At 37.1% G+C, this 24,863-nt stretch overlaps 1 protein-coding gene across 1 annotated transcript in view; it reads right to left on the bottom strand.

Annotated features, from left to right (window-relative positions):
* Nucleotides 1–17,897: 17,897 nt before the first annotated feature.
* The window catches only part of IL1RAPL1 (interleukin 1 receptor accessory protein like 1), a 770,634-nt gene continuing 763,668 nt past the window's right edge, over nt 17,898–24,863 (bottom strand). Inside the window, exons 10-11 of the mRNA XM_075097466.1 lie at nt 21,717–21,887; nt 17,898–20,400 (exon numbers count right to left, since the gene is read on the bottom strand). Of these exons, the coding sequence (XP_074953567.1) occupies nt 19,682–20,400; nt 21,717–21,887 (890 nt within the window). The 3' untranslated portion in view covers nt 17,898–19,681. The remainder of the gene's footprint in view (nt 20,401–21,716; nt 21,888–24,863) is intronic.

Below are 24,863 nucleotides of genomic sequence, written 5' to 3'. Positions count from 1 at the left end.
TGTGGGGGGAAGGTGTTTTTAGTTTTGTTCTTATTTCTTATTATCTATACTACTCTGTTCTTTTATTGGCAATAATTTAAATCAGTTTCTCGAAGTCAAGTCTGTTTTGCCCATGGTGGTAACTGCTGAGTGATGTCCCTGTTGGTATACTGACCCATGAGCTTTTTATCATATTTTCTCCCTTTGTCCTGTTGAGGAGGGTGAGTGATATAGGGGCTTGGTGGGCACCTGGTGGCCAGCCAAGGTCAACCAACCACATGAAAATGTAAAGAAAATCCAAGATTCTACAGGAATAACTCCACAATAAATAAATAGATAAAATATCTGTAGCAGCATGGATAAAGATATGTGAATCAAGAGAATTTTCAGCAATGCAGCAAATACAGTTCAAATCAGAAGCAAATATCTTCAGTTGTCTGTCCTCAAGTCTTGTCTTGAAAGCTACTAATGTTTGTAAAAATTGCTCAAAGTAGCATCTGAGTATCTCCACTATAGAGGAGTGCCTCAGGTGGAGAAAACACCAAACAGCAACACAAAGGGATAGTTTAATTTTTTGGAAATTCTTTATGTGTTAATCCAGATCCAGAACTTTTTTAAGATACTCAAAATTCTTTTCAACAAAATCAAATAGTGTGACCAGAAAACCATGGTATTTTTATGTAATGGGAAGCAGGGAGGCCTAAATCATGTCTTGGAAAAGCTTGTTGGTTAGAACTAAAAGAAAAGAAAACAACCCAAAAAGCACACTGACTGTTGTTTCAAATACAAAGTGCAAGATTTACTAAGAATTACTAGCCTTTTATCTCTTGGTTTTTTTTTTTTTTATATTACACTACTAATAATGTATTTTTGTTTCAATTTGTGAATTAGCTGGGTCTTATTTTAAGAAGGCACACAGTAGATCTCATGCTTTGCTTTTTGCTTTTTTGCTTGTAGTTGGCTGTTCCTTCAAACACATGAAAAGCACATTTCCAAATATTACTTGCGTTGTTCTTTTGTGCCTTCAGTTAATCCATAACCTGTCATGGTCTGATATTTCACATCAGAAGATGCTGCAGACTTTGAGAAGCATATGTGTAGATTCATGTCCCAGTTCAGTTTTCTCTGGAAAATTTATAGTAAAATTAGGTCAGTAGTTGGACTGAAAATGCAGAATAAACTACTGAAAATGCCTTTCTTATCTCTTTAGTCTCAGTTAAGTCTGCTGATATACAAATAAGGAGAAAATAACAACCAGAGTTCAGAATTCCATTCATGGAAAGTTTTGTGTGTATGTAGTAGTTGATATTTTTTCTTTCTCCACTAGTGAATTAAACAACCAGCCTATCAGTAATATCATACTATTGAGCTGAAGGCAGCTACTTTCTATATACTTCTGAATATAACGTTAATCCTTTCTGTCAAATCAAAATACATTGATATTTTATTGTGATATTATTTCAACTCCTACAATCAAGGAGAGTGCCAAGGGTTCTGCAGGCTGTTCCAAACTCCTTGCTATCTCTTTGAGGACAGAAGATACTACAGCCTTCATACTTGACTGTAAATACACAAGTAGGTTGACTGTCTAAGAACTCATCTGATACCCATTTTGCTGCAAGCCATATGAAGCTAAGCAATGTTGAAGTTGTATGTCTGTAGTCTCAAGTGGCTTGCAGTCTCAACTATTCAAAATTGTAAATTAGGCCCCTCTCATCAAATTCACAAGGCATTTACTGTTAAATAGGGAAACTTTCAGGTCTCTAAACCTTTAGTATTTTCCTACTTAGTGTTTTACAGATGGTTTTTGAAATAATGAAGATTGGGCATTTTTTCCTAAAAAGGATGGTAAAATTATCCCAAAATATTACCCTCTGAGTGCTAAAGCTTTAAGATATACTCAAAAATTTGTGACACTCATTATAAGATGGTGAGAATTAGCACTTTCTGCCCTCGTTTGCAGTGAACTGAAGGAAGAGCTGGGGAACACAGCGACTCATCTACACAAGTTAATTAAACATTGCCTGTAGTGGTCTCTTATCTCACTCTCACATTGTTAAAAGGGTCTCTGGCATGATTTTGCTCTGGGCCACCAAGGGACTGTCAGTGCCTGAGCAAGTCTGCCTGACTGTTCCTAATAGACAATTTGGGTAAGGCTCCTATTTTGGATGCCAAAAGAGTTTAATAGTACCAATGCACTAGTTGGCCCCAGGGCCAAAGAATGGGCCCAGTAACTGTTTGATTTGCTGGTTTCAAGGTGACCAGCGTGTGGAAGACTTGGGAAAACATATGTGGAAAAAGTATAGTGAAGAACAGTAGACATTGGGAACACTACTTCCTCAAAAAGAATAAACAAAGACCTCACTAAGGAATGGAAAAAAAGAGATACATACTTGCAAAGTTAACTTAGAGGTCTCTCTGGTCAGGTAAAATCAACACTGGCAAAAGTCAAGCTGGGTTAGAGCTTGCAAATGAACTTATACCATAAAAATAGTCATATAAAGAAACAAGAACAAGAAAAGACATCCCACCTCCACCCCCGTCCCTGCTACACAATAAGAATGGAGCAAAGATTAAAGGCAGTGTTGGCATGAATCCAACTGTAAATCAAAGCTTTGCTTTTTTTTCTGGTACAATTGATGATGGAGACTAGCAAACTATCCCAAAAGATAATAGGAAAGACAGTCAGCAAATGGAATTACTAAGTCCAAGACTCAGGTAAAACTCAATTTGGAGATACCCATCCAAAGGACTAAAAACCCTGCACATTAAATCTAGGTCAAATAGTAAGCATTGTTACTACATTTATGAGGTTGATAACGGTACCTCTTGGCTAAATAATTGGAATTGCAGTACCTACATTTCAGAAATGGAGAAAAAGCGACAACTGAGTACAGACTCCTTTATCTGACTTCAGCAGTCTGTAGGATTCTGGGATATTTTAGAAGAGACCACTGCAAGTTATGGAGGCAAATAAAAAGGAAGTTGAATAGCATGGGTCTATCATCTATGCATTGTGCAACACCGTTCAGGTAAGGCCTCTGGTTTTCTAGAAAATGGAAATAAAATAGAACTATTCAATCCAGATTTCAGTAAAACATTTAATATGATGCTGCATGGAAAATTGTTAGTCAATAAAGATAAATTGATAAAACAATAGATTAAGGAGATAATGTTGGATTATGTTGAAAAGAAAATCCTTCAGGCAAGACAGACTGGTAATGGAGCTCTTAGATCAGTCTTGTGGACAGTCTTATTATCACCAATGCCTTTGCTTTTAGCTGTGCTAAGGAAAAGTTGTGATTCACAACTTTGGAATGCACTGTTAATAAATAAGTGTAACAATAATGATATGCACAAACATCAGAAGAGTTTAAGACTTAACTAAAGGCTGGAAATTGATGAAAGGTTATAACAACTGCCTCCAAAAAAACCAACAATAATAATCCCCCAATCCCAATTCCTTATGTACAGAGTTCATAGTTCATCATGGGGCAATTCTGAATCATGTTAGATCTCCATAAAAAAAAGATTACTGTAGTCAGGAAAAATATATTCAAAATAGAGATAGATGTACCAGTGATGTTTTACAAAGCTTTGGTGGAAGATTTCTAGCAGATCGTTAACAGGATACTGCAGCCTCAACCATATTCAAGAAAGGTATTTTCAAACCAGAACCATCATGGAGAAACCTGAATTATGCTGAGGGGGAAGACTGTTACGGGAAGACCTGACCAGCTTGTCTTGTTTATCTTAATAAGAACGAAGGCTGAGAAGAACATGGATGCTACCTAATACTTTATTACTTTCTGTATAATCACGCAAAAGAATGAGAGAATTATTGGAGCATAGAAACAACATTGGCACAGAAACAATATAGTTAGAATAAATGTTTAATGACTTCTGAACAGTAGAAAGTGATAGCCTGGAAGAATATATCTAAGAGAGAAATAAGAACAAAAATTATTTGGATTTAAGCTTAGAAGTACCACACTGGGTACTTTAAGTAACGACTGGACTGGACATCCAGTAGTGTTTGTCCTAGTGCAATATTTATAGGAGTACCCTTTATTTCTACTCAGTGGCACCTTCTAAAAGCTACCTTGAAGCAAGCACCAAGCCTTTTTTGGACTTGTCTGGGCTTCTTCTGTGGCATGTCTTTTTCATAACTGATAGAAGAGGTTTACACTTCTACTCCACAGCTTTGCAAACTATTTTCTACTATGGCCACATTCTAAAAGGTATTCTAAGACAACAAGGATCCCAAGAGAGAATATATTTTCCCAGAAATAATTTCCCAGTTGAAGGAAGGGTGGGAAAATTACTTCACACCCACTGTAAATTCATTCTTAGTTCTGGGAAGAGGGAGAAGCTCTCTCCCTCCTATGGTTAAGTCACCTACAAGTACGAGTCAGGTGGAAAACCAAATTTTTTTCTGCTGTTTCTGTGTGGATGTGTTTTTATCAAACCTAGTATAAGGATGAACAGTTGCATAAATTCCTGATCTATGAGCATAATCTCTCCAGGAACAGACCTATCTCTTTCCACGTTGAAATAAAAGCTCTGTAACACTACCACTTGCGTTTCAGATTATGCTGATGTATAAACCATGTCAGACAGCAAATCTTAAAAAGTATCTACTTAAAGTTAAATCAGCTTCAGATCACAACAGTTTTTGTAATGTGGTCCATGTAAGTTTGAAGGCCAGACCTCATTTCTCAGACCCACAGCACAAGCTCTGAAGGGAACCTCCAGCAACTGGCATTTTATTTTAGCAAGAAAACAGAAATCAAGGGTGAAATATCCTTCTCTTTTTCAAGTCTGATGGCTTTTGTCACTTTTGAATCAAATCCTGGATGGTATTTAAATATTTGTTTGAAAGAATTTCCACTTCTCCCATTTTTAATTAAAAGTTATAAAATGCATTATTTATCCAGGAGATTAGATCAGAGCCATTCCATCCTATTTACAACAAAGACAGCCTGTAATAAGTCCTTGAAACCCCTTCTAATCTATTATATAAATATTTATTTAATCAGTTTTAAAATGCTAATTATTTACCAGAGAGACTGAGGCAACTTCTGCAAAGTTACTATGGATGAAAACAGTTTTTGAGGTTTTTTTTGAAAGTATCATGTACTTAATAGCTTGAAACAGATGCTCAAATGTTTTTGGAAGATGCATATTTAGGTTATCTTTTTATTGTATTTCATTTAGCTATAATCTAAGGAGATTTTTTCCAGATATCTATTGATTATATTAATTGTTAATTAACTATTTGCTTAGAAGTGTATGTACTGTGATTTCAGTTATTACAAGATATGCTGCTCTTCACCATTACTTAAAATTTCAAACTAGTCTCTGCTTTCCTACCACCATATCCTCACTTTTGTATACCCAAACAAATATACACTCCTTAACTTCACAACCAATTTTCCATAACGAGAATGTCCTCTTAGATGTATCAAAACAATCAGGATATCTAAAGCAAAAACCATCTTCCCAGAAGACAGAAAATATGTGAAAGCCTATCATTAGTAGTTCCATCCAGATGAGTTTTGGAAGTTAACTTGGAGGAAGCCACCTCTTGCAGCAGGAAGTGTAGAGATAGCTGAGCTAGCACCACTTGAAGGAGTTCAAACGGTGTGGCTCAGCATTGTCTATCTCACCTGTCTGGGGCCAGAAACTGAGGCCAAGCAGGGAGCAGCAAGGTATTTATCATGTGGGATGAGATGTCAACTGGCATAGGAGGAATAGCTCCTTTTCTTGCACCCTCTTTCATGGTATTTCCCTCCTGTAGTGCTTTTGTCTTCTTTCCATTCACTCCAGTACCTGTGGTGCTACTATGGGGTGCAGGATGGCATCTGCCAGAGAACAAAAAGCTTGTGGTTGTTGTTGCCAGTGTATCCAGTGCTGCTGACAGAGAAGCCACAGTATATTGGCAAACCAAATAGTTGGGCTATGTTGCTTCTGACAGCTGTCTTCACCATAGCCAATATTAAATCTGATGACAGTCAACACCCAGTTTCTCAAGACAGAAATGAGAGTGCCATATAAAGTATTCATAAAGGCCACAGGCTTTGTCCTAGCTTTGTCCTAGATGTCCTTGTTTAGTGCATATTCCTCTGCAATATAAGTATGGTGAACATACTAAATTGGTTAAGTTTCATCAGCATTAATAGCCTGGAAGAATAGCTATTTGATTTTGTGGCATGCACATTGATTTAAAAGAAGGAACCCATTCAGAATGTAATGGGAAAGTAAAACACTTTAAAGATCTCTGACTAATTTTCTGGAGCCTATTTTTCAGTCTCTAGACAAAGCATTTAGACATCACTTCTCTGTTACTGTTTTAACTCCTCCGTGTGGATGTTAGTGTTATTCTCAGTACTGTAGTTCCTGTTCTGCTGAAAAATATGCTTGCTGCTCATTTTACTTTTGACGTTTGCTTTCACTAAGCTTTGAAACTACTCTGTCTGTAATCCATGAGTCTATTTCAGGTGAGGATGTGTTTCCCAGACCTTTTGGAGAGACAATGAAAACTTAAACTATAATTACAGGTCTACCTTACATTGTAATGCCTCTTTTTCTTATTGTCAGCATCACCTTTTGTAGTATATGACTATCAGGGTGTCTTTTATGATTCTTAGCAGGTTGTTTAACAGAAGATCTTGTATATAGTCCTCCAGTTGAACTAAACAAGCTCTCTACTTACAAACAACAGCTTTATTTGCAGTTCAGTGGATACCATAAATACCTGAACATTTAATTTTCAGTAATGTATGTATTACTTCAAAAAACATTCTAATCTCCCTGATGCAGTAGGTGTAGGCTCACAAATGTGTGAACAGCTGCATTTCACACTCTGTTCAGAACCTATGTTTCAATTACAGATACCTCACTGAATTCCTAAGAAGGCAAAACTAGTACTTAAAAGACACATTTTTTTTTGTTAACTACCAAATTAAATTATCTGTGCAAAATAAAATAAATATGAAAAAAAGAAGAAATAGAAAAAGCACGTTGGTAAAAAATACAAAGGGGAAATAAGTACTCATGAAGGAGAGGGAAAATCTGTCATCTAATCAATAAATGAAATTTACTATAATAATAATTTGGTGATCCAAAAGACCCTCAAAAGCAGAATTAGTTTCCTACGCTCAGGAACTTTGTTTCCAGTATTTGAGCTACATCATGCTGAAGGGGAGGACTGTGTGAGGATGAGAGCTCACAGCAGAAGAAAAGAAAACAAGAAATTCTGTGGTTTTGTCAGGAAACAGAATTCATGAAATGTAGAGTTCCAGACAATGACTTTACATGGTGCTGGTCAGCAGTCTCCAAGAAAGCTTTCCAGATGTGCTCTAAGTATTTTTATCACTACTGGAGCTTGTTGGTCCTTTTTCTCTTTCTGTTTGTTTGCCTCTGTCTCTGTCTTTCTCTCTCTTTATTTATTTATCTTTTGGAACCAGGACTTCAGAGTGCTTTTCCAAGCAATTTTCTTGTTTACTTTCTTCTACAACTTGTGGTTGTGTCTATTCAAGCATGCAGCCCTACATGGCTTCCCAGTCTGTTTACACATACATAATTTTGGGAAGGAATACCAGCAATTAATAGCATTTCTGCATTTATACTTGTCTCAGTCATGAGTCTAAGAACTGCAAGGAACGCAGAATAATGCAGTAAAGAATACAGCCCTTTGTGTTCCTGATTTTTTAATGTCTGTTTAATATCAATATTTTAAAAATGTAACTAGACATACATAAATATTTTTTTGAATTTACAGTGGATACCATGTTTCTGTGCACTTGACATGCTGGTAGTTGAGTAATCATAACTCTTACAATGTCTAACAGAATGTTAAATATATTTCCTGCCGTCATACCAGGCCAATATTGATATTGGTGAAACCACGATCATTTAATCACATGATCTTATTAATATTTTGGTTAACCAAGATAAAAATCTAATGAGAAGTAGATGCAGTTCAAAGAGGGGCCTGTCTGTAGAAACAATATTTTGTAATAAAGGTCACTTTGACTCCAAACTCAAGCCTGCAGATGCAGAATACAGTGGTTATATTAAAAATTTATTTAAATACATGTTGCCGCAATGATCCAGTTGTCATGTCTTAAAAGTCTTGTGATAGTCATAAGTTACAAAGACACAGGGTGGTCTGTGGCCTGAGCCTCTGGAGGAAGAAGATCACTAGCTCTTTTGCCAACTTAAGCACTAGCTGTGGCATATGATCAGCCTTTGTAAGTGCTGTTGTACCACCCTGTTGCCAGTCTCTTATTGCAAGGCCCCAATTTTTTGTGTCACAGAGGTTTAAATTTGGAGCAATTCCCCTGGAATCTGAGGGGATACACAACGTAAAAAAAATATGAAAGTCTGGAAACAAGTTAAGTGTTTTTCTTGTCTTTCAAAGAGTTGAGGATATAAGGGTCTTAAAAGAAAAGCCAAAAAGAAGGTGATTGCAGTTCATGAGACTAGTATAACATGGGTATAAACCCATTGTATTGGATAACAACACTCCTGTTTTATGACATTGCAGTTGAGAAGAGTAGCCACTGAGCTTACAGTCCGTTTGGAAAACCAAGGAGGGAATTTGTCCTGACTCAGGCATGATGTCGTATTCAACAAATTTAAAAAAGAAAAACATTCATCCAGGTTTTCAGTAATGACTTTTTGGACATTTTTCTTGTTAGCTTTCATTTGTACAATGACAACATTGCTGTGATTTGAGCTACATTCATTCACTATAGTTCCTGTATCAGTCAGGGTCTTCCACTCTGCTCGCACACACCACTGCTAAATAAATTATTCACTACCATGTTTCTCCATTCCTCTGTCACCCTGTGGTTCCAGTGGAGCTAAACAACCATAAAACGGGAGTGATGCAGTAGTAAGTCATATACGTATGTGGACACCCACACATGCATGCCAAGTCTTTCCCTCAGAGAGTTATGAGGCTGCACTACTTGCTTTACTTTGAGTAAATCCATAACCCTTCATGTTTGTAAGAAAAAAGAATACGCACAGAATACACACATCCTAAAGAAATATCCTTAAGAAATAAAACAGCAGAACAAGATGAAACAACAAGAAAGAAAATACTAATAGAGAGATATTTACTGTTAAAAGTATTCTTAAGCAAAAGGTCGGGTTCTCAGCTGGTGTAAGCTGGAGCAGCTCCATTGCCTCCAGTGGAGCTGTGCCAGTTTATCCCATACATATACTCTGGCCCAGTATGTCCTGCAATTCAAATCACTGAACTGAAATCTTCAAAGCCTTCCCTATCATGCTATTAAATTTGTATTGCTATTAGCAACAATTTCTTTTAAAAAAAGTTTGCATACGCAAATTATTCACATTGCTTTATTTTTCCTTTTTCAGTTCACAAAAAAGTATTTCAAGTTGTCATAACCTTGCATTTAGCCAGCGAAAGCGTAATCTTGAAAGGAGAACATTGTTTACAAATTGGACACATACCCTGTTTATTTTTCTCTAAAATTTGCACACCATAAAGCAAGTAGGGTTTTTTGTTTTGTTTTAAAACCTTCTTCAGATATAATTATACAAAAATATTCATATGCAAGTAATAAAGAGGTTTTTTTAAACATCCAACTTTTTTAAACCTAAAGCAAAGTCACACCAAAAGTTTTTTTTTTGTTTTTTTTTTTTTTTTTTGTGTGTGTTTTTTTAATCTAGACAAAGTACACCTTGTGCTTTAACAAACCTACGGCATCATGTGCTCTTTACAAGGATTCTAGTTAATATGATCATGTGTCATTATCCATTAAATAATGCAAAACTTGCCTACTTTTGTGGATTTTATTTCCTTTAATCTTCTTTTTTTTCCCCTCTGTGTGTTATTTGTGTTTGTATATGTGTGTGGAAAAGTTAAGGCAAGTGCAATCAAAGTTACAAAAATCAATATTTCTATTGCTAACATGTGCAGCATTCATATTTAGTGAGTGATGTCTTTTCTCCTGTAAGCATAAAAACTGATGAAAATACAAAAATGTTTAATATGTTATAGTTGTTACAATAAGCTGCTCAGTTTTATATACCAGGCTTGGTGAATTTCCCAAAGGTTAGGATAACATAAAACATGTCCTTTTTAAAGTAACATACACTGAAACTAGGTAACATTTTGATCACAAATCTCTTGCTTCTCAGCAATGTGTATAGTATTACTACAAAAATGCAGTTGCTTTTAGCTATGACCCATCTAAATTTTTTTAAAAAATAAATATAAGTTAATCTCTTTAGGTAAAATATTTAATATACAGTAGGCATAAATATAGGTTGATGCATCTCTACTTAACATTAGTGTTTCTATTTTAGCTTCAGTGATTTTGCATGAAGTGTATAAAGGAAGAGGCATATTCTCCAGTTTTTAGTGATATCTGTAGCCTTAAAGAAAGCCTTGGAAAGAATGCATATGTTAGTCTATTGTTTATATAGCAATAATAATGTGGAAAAGACAATGATGCTGAATCTTCAATGAAATTATAGAATAACCAGAAATCCATGTTTGCAAATTCTGGGCCTGATTCTGCTCTTTTTTGCACCAGTTATACACCTTGTTAATTCTGCTAAAATGAGCAGAATTATATTTTAATTCTATCAGCCATTAAGAAAATTAAGAAGAATGGTCCCAAAGCGTAGCATGGCACTTGTTTGTTTCATTCTATCAATGCAAAATATTTTAAAGTTGGTAAGTATAGATTTATATCTTCAAAGTATGCACATGTATTCAATAGCAGCTACGGAGCATTTCAGCTACGGTTGTTCCCAGAATTACAGAAGGCCAGATGAGAGCTTTCATAATAAAATGCCTTACCGAGGTGTTTATCCAGCTATTAACTTTGAATAGAGCACACCCAAGAAGGGACTGTTACTGCTTGAGTTGTGTTGTGCACTCTGTTTATAGACAGCCAGCTCCTCCTGAGCTGAGTAAAGTAACTAAATAAGATTAAAAAAAACCTAAATCCCCTAGACAAATTGTGGCTGATAAAAAGATACTGCAGCTGACGTTAGAATAAAACTTTTCTCTGCAGACCTTTATTTCTTTATTTGTATTACATTTGCAGCTGTTCTGTAAAAGTGAAGGCAGTGAAATTCTTCTTCTACTATTGCAACTAGGCACATGTTCTTTCTTGTAAAGGTCTTTTTGGTCATTTTGCTTTCTTATCTTCTGAAGAAATCACAGTTATGTACTATATATTAGTAAGATGTTTATCTGTTAAATGATGCATATGTCTAAGTTCATATATTATGAACCACCACAGGACACTAGGAACAGCACAGACCTAATAGTGTGCTTTTCTTGCAAAATCCATACATGACTCAAAATTGCTATGAGTGACAGCAGTGGATATCAGATGTAATGGTGGGAAGATAATGTAATTCCATTTTACTGTAAGAGCTAAGATTGGTGTTTTGCCTTTTAGCATCCTCAACTCACTAAATGTGTTGGCTCTTTCACCACTGCCCAGCACTGGGCAGCTGTCTACTTAAACCTTATTAGCTACTGAACAGGGCTAAAATGAAAATGATTAATGAAACTGTAAACTTCTACAAGGAAACCAAGATGTTATATTAAACTATTTCTGAGTTTACTGACTAATATAATAATAAAACCTAAGACCATATCTTTACAGAACATTTAGAATGTTATAGCTGGTGACTGACTAGGGCAGAAGGACAGGAGGAGGAATGGGAAAAAGGGGCAGATTTGTGTGTTCTAATCAGCTACTTGAAACGATCAATGATGATATTATACATTTCCATTGATTCACCTTGACTTTGAAATATCTGATTTTATTTTTCGAGTCTTAGGATAACCTTAGCAAGCCAACAGATGGCAATCAGAAGTCCAAAATGAGAAGGAAACCTCATGTTTCTCACAGAAACCTGGTCTCTCAGTGAACATATGACATCAGACTCACTGTGTCTAAGACTCCATATATTATGGCACCTGAAAGCACCATTTTCACTTTCTAAACCTCTTTGTTGGAGTGTCTATGAAGTGGAGAACTGACTGAAGTGGGAGCTGAGGAAACCCAGCAGCTCTTTGAACACATGCAATATGCACAGGTAGGAGATTTATTCCTGATGTCTCTATGTTTTTCAAGATCTTGAAAGGAGTGTGGCAGGTAAGATGCCCAAGATGACTGAACAGGGAATTCTTCTTCAAAATTCCATAAAGAACAATTGGCATGTGTCGTTTCAAGCAGATAGGGTATTTCTGCTGCTTCTCACTCCTCAAATACCTAACAGTAAAAAAACCCCAGAGTGTAGGAGTGCTATTTGCTCTATGGCACTGAGAGCTATTCACAGTCTCTTTTGTTTAGGAGAGTGAAGAGGTAAGTGGTGAAAATAAGAGATGAACTGTACTGACACTAATTATTACTTACAATGATAGGAACTCTGGCAGATATTCCTATGATTTGATTCAGGTAGATCCCATCATCTAGAAAAAACATTTCCTACCTCTAACAAGGCTATATAAGTGGCTTGAGATAGCACCCAGGAGGTGAAGAAGTACCTGGCAAATTTGGGTATGTAGAGTCCTACAGGCAAAGGTTGTCCATAATCTCCTGTGGCAGCAGGACTAGCTGAGTGCTAATCATGCACCACTTTACCTTGTCCTGACATGAGTAGGAAACATCTTTGCTCTACTTCTCCCTCCCCTAGCTACGTATCAGTGTCACAGTGCCACCTTGAATTTTTATGAATTTTTATGCTACTTGTTTTGTTGTATTGTACTATGATTAAACGATTACAAGTGAAAGAATCTATGTATAGGCATGAAAAATGTATAAAGTGCTTTTTGTGTAACTAAGATTTGAGAATTTTTCCCCCAGATACCTGCACATTTTGCAAAGATTCACGTGTGTTGCTGAGGTAGGCATAGGTTGGTGATCCCAAAGAAGGAACCTGATGTTACTGAACTATTTTGCTAAGATAGACGGAGAGACAGTTGTGTTGCTGTTTTCCTCTCTGCTTTGTATTTACATAATTGTTCCATTTGAAGTTGTCTGGATTTTAAGAAGACAAATGTACGATGTTCTAATGTGATGCTGAAGGTACACGTATAATAAGAGTTGTTTAAATTTTCTACTGAAATGTCCCTAAGAACTTAACTAGGGCTGCAGTGAGCTGTTCACCAGAGAATATTAGCTCTGGCAAACAATTCCTTCGAAGTCTGTAAATTCATTGCCGCTTGTGTTTTAACCTTACAATGAAGAATGGGACTTTCTAAAAAAAAAAAACCACCAAAATCTCCCTGTGATTTACCTGTCATCTAAAGAATGAAAAGAAAATTTAAAGCAGTTTCTCACATAACTTCCTACAAAACAGCAGGAGAATACAACCTTCCCAGAAAAAACAAGCTCTTAAAAACCAGGTTTAAATAGGGTTTAGTCATTGCATTGCTGTTTTGCTTTTCTTTGTTTATTTTTTTTTTCAGGTGTCTGTGCAGACCCTGCGGCTTAATGGCAGATGCATGGGTGAAAATATTTTGATCCCATGACTGACCTTTTTAAGACTTTCTTTTTACTTCACAGTAAATCAGAAGGTTCAGGACAGTATCAGGATGTTGCTTCACGAGCGCTCTACAGGGATGTGGAAAATGCTGTGCGAACTGAGAACAAAAATAAAAACGTTTTACAAATGAAAGCTTTGCTCCTGTAAGTCTCTTCTCAGGAGAGAAGACATCTACTCACCCTAAGCATCTCTGCAAGAAGTTCTCATATGTACCCCAACCTGAGGGTTCACAGCAAGCTTTGTGTGCTTCTACTTTTAATACAGCCTGCAAGGCAAACGGAGAGGAAAGGGAAGGGGCAGGATGGGATGGGATGGAAGTTCCTGAGAGGGAGCTCAGGTATGGTGCTAGCTGACTGAGGTGGCACTTTCCCGTAACAGTCATTTCGTGGGTTGCACACTAACCCAGTAAGCTAACCTCTTCCTATGCTCAGTGCTGGCTTTTATTTTGCACACTGAACAAATGGGAAACACTGTCAGCTGTTTCTGCTCTTCAGGCCGCTTTGCAGTGGGGGACTTGTACTCGGTCAGCTGAGGGCACACATGTTTACTGTCCCTAACATCAAGGTTTACTGCCCACCTTCTCTGTGTGTTGCCTATAGCAGGTAGAAGAGTAGCGATGTGCTGAGTCTATAGTTCCTTCTGCACCTACCTGACATAGGAGTAACTAAACACGATGGCCAAAGGACCCTGTGTTCTCCCTCTCTCCATGTGGGTGTACATAGTGTCCCCACCGCAGAGCTTCTCAGTCACAGCTGTGTGGTACAGCCCCTGACTCCAGCTTGCACTTCTTTATCTGTCACCAAATGTGTTTGAGAGTATGGGCTTGGTAGGTATTAATTTTCCTGGGATGATTTTTATATTTTTGAGGGGGGGTAGAAAGAGATAATATTTGATAAAAAGAGAAAGAGAAGGTTAAAAAGCACATCCACTTTACTTTTGGAGTGGTTTATGTGTTCATTCTGTCATGTCTTGACGGTTAAGAGAGATGTCTTTATAAAAGATATAAAAAAAAAATCTCTATCAAGTGCTTAGCTCTCAAATTTTTCTTCACATTTTTTTCCTAATACAAGTGACCCAGAAAAGATATATTTGTACTTTCTGTAATCTCAGTACTAGATAAAGATTATCTATTTCATTTAACATTTAGAACCTAGAGAATCATGTTACTCTAAATCCACCAAAATAAAAATATTTTAATTGACTATTGAATATTTCTAAAATTACATTATCTAGTATACTGGCTATTTCATGTAAGAATGCTGATAAGGTTTTGGAATGAGGCTGGTTGTAATAACAAGTAGAATACTTGCCTTCAACAACCCTCAGTCTCAATGTACTCAGTTTTTAGTAACCTGAGCAGCTTCAAAATTTGTAAATTTTCTGAATAAGGTATCAGGACTGCCTTTGTAATTTCTGCTCTAACTACTTCATGAGCCTATGGACTCTTGACCTCCTACCTGCAGAGTTTACTAGTCCAGAGCAAAGGTCAAAGTTTGTCTTAATCAGAATTTAAGCAAACAAAAAGCATAGGAAAACTCTTAATAGCTGAAATATTTCTGTTAGTTTCACTCCCTGGGGCAACAACTCCAAGTTCTGGAAAATCAACACAAGGCCAGCTGGAGAAGTTCGATGCTGCCAACACATCCTCTTGGAGGATATAGTCAGAGTCAATGGAAAATAGCCCAGAAAAATTACATCACAAATGACAGCTCAGTATCCACGCTAAATTCAGTGAATCTCAAATGAAAGACACAATGGTGTTCTCCAACCTCCATTCAGTGGGCTATTTAGGAAGTGAAGAGTTGTGATTATACAGAAAAAATGCAAGGGAACTTGCAGCATTCATTATACAAGAAGACTCATTGTTATGAAATTGCTTGCATTTTTTCTGATGCTAGTCACATTAATCTTTTGCTCAGCTGAGAAATGGGTTAAAAAATGTGTTCTAATAACAGCAAATAGGATAAGGGGTGGGTGTGAAGGAATATAGTTACTCTGGATAATAAATTTAGCCTTTTACAGAGATTTTTTTAGCACTGACAGATTTCTGCCATCCCCTGTATCACAACAGTAGAAGGCAAACCAAAGATTCTCTGTGCCAGACTACCAACAAGTACAAAATCCTTGGGAAGTGTATTAGACGTACAGGGACATATTTGTGTTGCTGATCTGTCTGAATGGGAACCAAAAAAGCCAGTTGCTTTATGAAGGTCAGCCAGAGTACAGAGCTTTACATGAAAAGAAATGCCACAATACAGTCAAAACACAGGTGGGTACTTTGACCTTTCTTCTCCATTGGCCTTTATCTTATTTTTGAGCTTACTTTACTGCCGTGATTTTTATTTCTTCTTTGGATTTTAATTAAACTCTCCTTAGGCTTGCTAGCCTGATATTGTCTTCTTTTTTTTTTTTTTCTTTAAATTTAAAAATGAAGGAAGCCTGTTTACCAGCCAGTTTTCCCCAAACCTCACTGCTTTATCTATAATTTAAATGTGTCATTAATGCACAATATCCAAGTAAAACTTTGTGAATTTTAATCAGGCGGGTACAACAAGCTTTCCAATTATTTTGAAACTGATTATCACCCATTATGTAACATACACATGGTTTTTACAGCTGTGCAGTAATAGAAAAATCTTAGTTTGCATCTAAGCCTAACAGTATTTAGCTCTGAACTAGATCATATTGAAAGTGTTTGATGTTGGCTGCCAGGTGAGAACTGGGTCCCTACTAAAGTGCAGAAGACATTTTGCTGCTGCTTATCTTGCAGCCAAGATTTCAGCTTGTCAGAGACTGCAAACATGAATTTCTTTTTCTCTTTGCTTTTCCAATTTTCTTCTCCCACACAGCTCAATCTTACACTCATTCAACTTTCTTAGTTTTACTCTCAAATCATGCTGCTGCAACTGAGAACAGAATCAGACCCAGCAACACACTTTGCCTTCAAAATAATTAGCTGCATACTGTACAGTCCCCCATTTCTGTCCAGCTATATGTGCTGTCTGGAGAACCTACATACTGAATTTCCACAGGTTGTGCAACAGAGTCCTTTAGCTTTATATCAAGGACTACCCTGATTATAGAGAGCCTTATAAAGACAAAGCACCACACTTGGAAAATTCATGTGCATAGAATCCACGTACAGCCAAAGTTATTGACCAGGCAGAGCAAGTTTTTCCGACCACCACACTGTGCAGTTTTTAAAATAAAGTGCTATTTGTTTATGGCTAAACCTTATATGTGGCTATTGCATGCACACTTCAGGCTGCATTGTCAAAAACGGGAACAACTTCACCAAAAAAGGATGGAGCCTAAACACTAGGGTAATAACAGGTTTAGTTTTTTTTTTTTTTTTTTTTTTATTAATTTTATTTTGTGTTCCAACAGAACTTTTTTCAAACATAGAGCACGTGAGCACACAACAGTTTCCTTCACTGTTCCCCACACAGAGCTGTTCATAGAGGAGGAATACTAAGGAGGAATGTTTCTAAAGCTATAGACAGCTTCTCCATTTATTTCAGGTTTTGTTTTGTGGTTTGGGGTTTTTTTTGTTTGGTTGTTTGTTTTTGTTCTGTTTAATATTATGACAAAACATTATAAGACAAAAATTTTTTAAGTAGTGTGAATATCAAATAATGTCCATCAATCCCTGAATCATGCTATTCAAAGTGCTTAAATCTACACTAAAAATAAAACAACAGAAAAGTACTCCCCATGTGGTTAAGGAAACATCTACTGATCGTCTAAATGTGACTGCGGTCAGATAGTTATGCTCTACATTTATTCCACATCCCAGTCTTTACCCCAGGGCATGTAAAGGGGAGGGAAAGGGGAAAAAATAATGCATTGCTTTCAGAGGATATTGGTGTATTTGGCATCCAGTTGAATAAAGGAAAATGCCATCAGTTCCTGACAGGTGTCTGTAAGAGCAAATAAAAAATAGCTTTCTTACACTATGAAAATAACCGAATGTGCAAATCTCTCTTGAAATTTTATCTGGCCTGGTAGCTTCATTTCCATTTTGTGGATGTATGGCACATGTCCAGAGGGAGACACCGTAATAAAGAACAGATTGTAGAAAAGGACTTGAGCAAATTGTCAGAGAAATAAACATTTTTAAGCAAATAAAAATCATTGCACATCCCAAAGCTCTATTAGCTTGTTATGTAGATACTGAGATTTCTTGACTTTTACAACAGGAGCGTAGTCATTTCCTCCCACACTCTCAGTTCTGGATTACTCCCACAAATGTCCCCCAGACTGCAGCCTGCCCACTTTCTACACATCACTTCTCATTAAGAAGACCAAAATATTATAAGCTGTGCTTTTCTCATTGTGACAATTGGAATGAGCAAACCCCACACATTCATTATATTGGCCAATATCATTCAGCTACCATAAAAATACCTAAAGCTAATTAATTCCATAAATAAACTATAACATCTGTTTGCCAGGATACCAGTAACATTTCTGCCAGGGTAAATCAAACCCATGACTATATGACAGTGTGTTGCAACCGATAACTCTACCCCATTTCCTCTGCTTCTGCTAGCAGAGACTAGCAGAGAGCTTGGCCTGAATATGTTGTAGAGCTACAACACCACTCCTCTTTCTTCCTAAAACCAGAAAGGACTTTTCCATTATTTAAAACATAAGGATGAGTAAGATGCTTATTTCATTTGACTTAAAGATGTCCAGATGTAAACATAGTGTTTCTTTTTTTCTTCCCTGGCAGCCGTGGTACACACATTATTTGCAACTCCTCAAAGATAGAATCATACATAAAAAATACAACTAATTTATTTATTCATTAAAGTGAATAAATTGCTTTTAATACTTCCAGGTCTGATTTAAATATTAATTTTGTATAAATAAAGTTTATTCTGAAAACAATTATATTTGTTGGTATTCATGTCATTTTTTTCTGCCTGAGTTCTTACTTAAATCATGTTGAAATTAATGAAGTTTTACTTATCATTACAAGCTAAAACCAAACGAAAGAAGATTTCTTAATCCTGAATATATCATTTTAAAACAAATACAGTTTTTGGAACATTAAAATACAAGGGGACTCTGTAATCCACAGCAAAATAATGTTTTGCTCTTACTTTTTCAGAAAATAACACTTTCTATAATACAAAGTGACAAACCATCTACAATATTGTCTTTTTATTCCCCTTTGGTTTGGAAGTCATCACTGTAAATATCAGCAGGACTCTCTGCACTTCAGTGCCTATTGCCTCACTTGTTTTACTTGCCTGACATTTGCAAATTATCTTATTTGCAGGATTTTGAAAGGGGGAAAATAAAAAGTTAAGTGCTTAAAAATAAAAGCCACAGCCACATAAATAATTTTCCAGGAAGTGTTAAAAATAGGGTTTGCTTTTATATTTATAAAAGGGATACAATCAACTCATTCTTAAAATCATAATTAATAAACCAAACCCAAGAAAGCAAAAACCAAACCACCTCTAGTTTCTACACACTCTGTAGTGACTACTGTGAAGCAACCGATACAGATTGGGTATATTCAGTTGTTTGACAGGTATCTACCAAGTTACATGTTAGATGATCAGGCTGTAGTGTTACCCCGAATGGGGGTCATTATAAGGGCAGAGAAGGAGCAGTGCACATTACGGGAGTAGAAATGAAACTGGAGCTCAGTGAGGGATGGGGTCCTTCTAAGAACAAATATTCTCCAAAAGAGGTGAACTGCAGCAGGCATGGCCTTCAGGAATCAGGCTAGGCAGGCCAACAAAATGGATGGTGCTTCTGATATCAACATAGCTTTGTCCGAGCATTCCCAAGAGAGGTTAAAAACAAACAAACAAAAAGTCTAAAACTATACTAATGAAGCAAAAAAGTTTCCTATCTATACAGCAGTCTCTTCATTTAAAAAAATGTAAATATACAAATTCCAATGACATATAAAACAAAGTCAAAAATGTGAATGGGAAGAGACATGGGTAAAACAGGAAGACTGATGCTACAAAGAAATTGCAAAAAACATATGTACAAGACCCTGTTTTTCCTCGTATGTTATCGATTGTTATGCATGTTTAACAGCAGCAGTCGAGGATGTAGTTCCAGGCACCGGACTGCAGACTCAGCTCCTACTCAAGGGGGTTGACAGCCCCTTACATTCCGGTCACCAAATGACACTTGATATACTGGTCTCCCGTGGCAAGAGGGGCAGTATCGCACTGTTTGTGTGAGCCTCTTCTGGATTCTGCTCCCTGTTAGTTTTTGTCTGCGGCCGCTGCCCATTTATAAGTGTCATAGGGATGTTGCAGTAGGTATGCTGGTTACCTATTGAGGTAAGCGGCAGGGTGCCGGTAGGAGGTACATCGTATTCACAGCTTCGATAATAGTGTTTCTGGCGCATCTGTGAATGATATGTGTTATGAAAGGTGGAGCGCAGGTCTGGATGGGCAGTGGCAAGAGCAGTGGAGGTGGCAGCAGCCATGGAAATTGCGGAGACTGTCTGCAGTTCCCCAAAGGGCCCCTGCTCACTGACATCTAAAACCTGCTCGTGTGTGATGGGTTCAATCCTCTTAAAAGGCATTTCGTACTGTAAACGTTTCCAGAACTTGGAATTCAACTTGTTGCATTTTGGTCCATGCCATTTAATGACAGTGAGGAGCTTGATGGTATGTTTCAGGGCCTCGACCTCCTGGTAGTTCATAACTCCTCGTAGTTCACTGCATTCAATCAGTATCACTTTGATTTCACCCGTGACTAACATGTTTCGAAGCCTCGTTTCCAGTTCAAAGATGCTCCAGCCTCTTCTTACCACATAATTTGGAGTCATGACGATGATCAGTCGCTTGCTTTGGTCTACACATCTTGCCACATCTTCAATGTAGGCTACAAAATAAAACAAGCACTCAAAAATCAATCTAAGACAACACTCTGCTCCCATAGACTGGGGAGAAACAACAGAGGCAGATCCTTGCTCCCAGAAGACCTCACTGAAATATGCAAACACATCACTTGCAAAAATGCCAGGTTGGCTTGCCAGGACATAGTCTTGGTTAACCTGCTCTAAGTGGCCCTGCTTGTGCCTGGGTATTGGACAAGATGACCTCCAGACTTCCTTCCCTTCCAACCTCAACCATTCTGTGATCCTACAAAACATCTATTCCTCCATGTGCTATGGATTGTGAGTTTCTGTTCATGAGCTCTGGTTTTGTATCAGTATCTATACCTTTATTGGAACAACTGTGCCTATCACCATTTTTTAACTTTAAAAAGGCGAGGTCATCCAGGTAGGCAACAGAGCAGCAACTATGTGCTTCAGGGCCTCAGTCTCAAACCTAAATGATACTCTGAGGTGTATTGTAGGGTTAGATTCTTGTTTTCTTTTCATGCTTCCACCACACACAGTCACAAAAAATGTTGTCTTCTGCAAATTAATGCTTAGTTTGCTGTAGATTTCAAAAATATCCATGCAGTTATGTTTGATGTTGTGCTTTGCCTATACCAAGCATCCTTTTTTATCTTCAGTAAAAGACACTGAACTTAGTAGCTGCCTGTATGTTTACACTAAAGTTATGAAGGATACTACAGCAACTTACAAAAAATTTCTATACATAGGTTGGAATAGGTAAAGGAAACATGAAAAAGGTCTACTTGCACCAGCTGGAACCAATTTTAATTTTCAGTCTCTCAGAATGATTTAGTACCCCCATCTACATTTATCTGCAGTGGACACTAACAGGATTCACTGCTTTGCTCTGCTGTAGATGTTATTATTCAATCCTTGCCTTGGTCCAAACACAACTTCTTCCTCCCTATCTGAATTTCTGTAATAAAACAGAATCATGGATATCATTCCAGGCAAACTCTAAGGACTAGAAAACAAAGGCCTCTCTATTTGTTCCTAGATATGCAAGTGCTCAAAAATCTGTGAAAAAAAATGTTAGTCTCATTCATTTCTTTACTTATGCATGCACTTTCTGCACTCTCACCTTCAATCAATACAATACAATTACTAAAAAAATAATCCTCTTATCTGTTAACAACACATTAAGTATGTTTGGTGGCTTATCTTCATCATTCCCTGAGTTGAGGGAGGAAAGATGACATTCTGAAGGAGTAAGCGTACAAAAGATATCAAAACAATCACTGCAATTACTGCATTTGCTGTTTAGGAAACACACAAGCATAAAGATGTGACTTACTTCCTGTGGGAATCAAATCTCTGTCTGGTATGAACAACTTGTATCCATAATGCTTTTCAAGCATATCTGGTAGGATCTCAAGAGCAAATCTTTCTTCTTCTCCAGTTTCTTGATTCCACTGGTCAGGATCCACTTTGGTATAGGATAGATATGCATCATAGTCTTTGTTGTCTAAAGAAAGAGAGAAAGTAAGTTAGTTTATCCATTATTCTTGCAGATTTCCTAGATAATTCCCCAGGAACTATTTCTGGAAGAATTTCCCAGGAATAGGAAGTTGTTTAGATAAAATGGCAAGATTTTACCCAATCTCCAGTTATGAATCAATTCACCTTTTCTGTTTCACCTGGAAGAGGTAATCCTTATTTACAAACACACAAGGGAGAAAGGACACATATCCATAGACTGAAGTCAGTTTGTACATAAACATTGGTATAAGGCTCCCTATGAAGGAAATCCACTCAACTGTGGGGTGACCGTTTGTGAGCGCAGAAGAAAAAGGTCGCTGAAAAGAATTTGAATTCTTCTCTAGCTTTAAAAGGGAAAAACAAGGAAATACCTAAGCTAATGTACAATTGCCTCTGTTGCGTAGTAAAAGCATTTCAGTCTTAGCCAGATATTTACTATAAATTTAGGGCCTGGGGCTGAAATGTTCTAAGTGTATGTGTATATTTACTTGTAAAACTCATTGGCTTTCCAGCTCTGAAATTATTGCCAAGCTTAAATCTTTGCAGCATCAGCTCCTGATAATGCAGTTTAAATCTCTTGAATTCTATGTGCTTACATTTGCAAATTTAATGTTGCATTAATGTACATTTTGTTACTTAACAGCGTGTTATTTCATCTCAATATGAGAAATAGATGTGCCTGTTTCTTAAATGTGCTTGGTGTACCTACTTGAAAGACTGAATCAAAAGAGCCATCATTAATTTTCATTAGGAGGTCAATAATGCCAAGTGCTCTGGAACTAATTCAGTGGAATAAGAGGTCACGTTTTGACTTTTGTCATGAAGAAAGCAGAAAGAAATCAATGGCAAGAGTAATGAAATGTTAACATCCTCCTAAGTCTCTCGACAACATTATGCACAGCCTATCAAGAATATCAATTGCTTGTAAAAGAGACCTGACTGAATGCTCAACTGTGTGTCATAAGTAACGTTACATTTCTTCAGTGCTGGCTTCAGTTGTTTTGCTGAGCCACTCCTTTCCTCATTTTACACCTTTTTGTACTCTGGTAGCATTATTTGGAAAAGACTGCCAAATGCAGGATGGGTGCAAAGGGTGTAAATCAGGTTAATGAAACAGTGCTAATCTTGAACAGTCCACTCTTCCTTCTGAGGATCCATTCATACCATGCTCATTAACATTTGCAGATGACAAAATTAAAACAGCAAAACTGTAGCTACTTTCAAACTTACCAAACCCATGAAATGACTGTGTGCTCATCCTGTCCCCTGCACGCTTTTTTGTGTAGTATTATCTATTGGATTGTTATATCCACAGAAACCAAACCAAACAAAACCAACAAAAACAACAAAAAAGAAAAATAAGAAAAAGAGAAGCACAGCCTGCTATGGTGCACTCTTTCCGTTACTTTCCTCTAGAGTATTTGTGAAACCATGATCCTTCACAACAGACAAGCACCTAATGCCTTTGACAATGCCTTGAAATAACACTGCATGGATCAAGTATGAGATAGAGGGAGATTACATAGCAGGTTTTTGTTTCTACAGTAGGACTGTGTTAACCCAGCAACCAAGTTAACACACAGAGAGGTCAAGAGATATATGGGGAAATTATGACAACTGACATACGGTGTGACAAATGATGATGCGGTAATAGCATTTTCTGCTGTCACCTTAGTAATGGTCATAACCATAGTACATGCTTGAGAGCAGTGTTGCTCTGTTGAAAGTCGTTGAGGAAACATATCATTTCTCAAAGGGACAAATAATAAGAAATAATGCAGTGTTCAAACTGATTTAAAGGCTCAGAGTATTGTCTGATAAGATGGTTTGCACGTTCATTCTTAGAGGGAAAATTATTCATGCTATGCCACTGTTTTCTTGCATATGTAAATATTGCACCATTGCATTTATTTGAAATACATGTTTTTCATACCATGGAGGCTCCAGCATTTCCACTGACTAAAACTACATTATCCTGTATTGCAGGGAACATTTTTTTCCACCATAGGTCCCTATTTTTCATAGTATTTGAAGGGCCATGAACAGCCAGGGTCTAGGGTATGCCTACACAGATGGGTTCAGGCAGCCATGAATCTATTCAAATTCCAGTCCAGCAAGATGTGCACTCCAGTTTGGGAAACTGTTAGATGCATTAGCACAGTGGTTTCCCTAAGCTATTATACTCCCCATCTGTCAGTTATTTTTAAGCTTGTTTGGTGAAAAGTAAATTAAAGTTCAGTTTACAGCAGAATTACCTTATGTGGTAATTTTGTTATCTGATGGGCTGACATACTGGCATGAGAAGACAATTTGCAAAATGTGAAATGCCTGGGATGATCACATATACCTTTGTTTTACATCTATGATATTTATGTATTAGCTTGCTTTTAGTTAATTAAAATTATTTGGGTTACATTGCCAACTCTGTGAAACATTTTATGAACTACAGCAGGCAGATAGCTACCCAATCATCAGAAGCTCTCTCTTCTTTGATGTGATCAAACAGCAGTGGCATTATTTACTATTTTCTCTAATTGTTATGGATAGTCAAAAAATGTAGAATTTCAGTTGTAATCAAAAACAGGAGAACTCGTAACATTGTTGAAATCTCGCATCTCCAGGAAAATATTTAAACACACAGTAGATAACATATCTCTGTGTGGTTCTTCTCAGTTAAATGGTCCACCAACTCCTGCTTGTAAGGGGTGGGACAGATGCTTACATTCTAAAGAACATTTCTGATCTTAATTAATGTTTTTTAATGCGCTGTCCCAATGGACTGAGAGGGAGAGATGGGAGTCTGCAGGCATCCGGATCTTATGGGTGAGTCAGACTCTGGGAGCTGGGGCTCGCATCTTTCTGGTCTCTTGGCCATGTCACATGGAAGCAGGAGGCTCGTGGCTTTGCTCTCAAGCCCTTTTCTCTTGGGCTGTTTTCCATGTAAGCCTTCCTTCAATCGACA

This window comes from Phalacrocorax aristotelis, chromosome 1, assembly GCF_949628215.1.
Source record: "Phalacrocorax aristotelis chromosome 1, bGulAri2.1, whole genome shotgun sequence".
Taxonomy (NCBI): Eukaryota; Metazoa; Chordata; class Aves; order Suliformes; family Phalacrocoracidae; genus Phalacrocorax; species Phalacrocorax aristotelis.
Note: the sequence above shows the minus strand (reverse complement) of the source record. Positions and strands in the feature narration are given on the sequence as shown.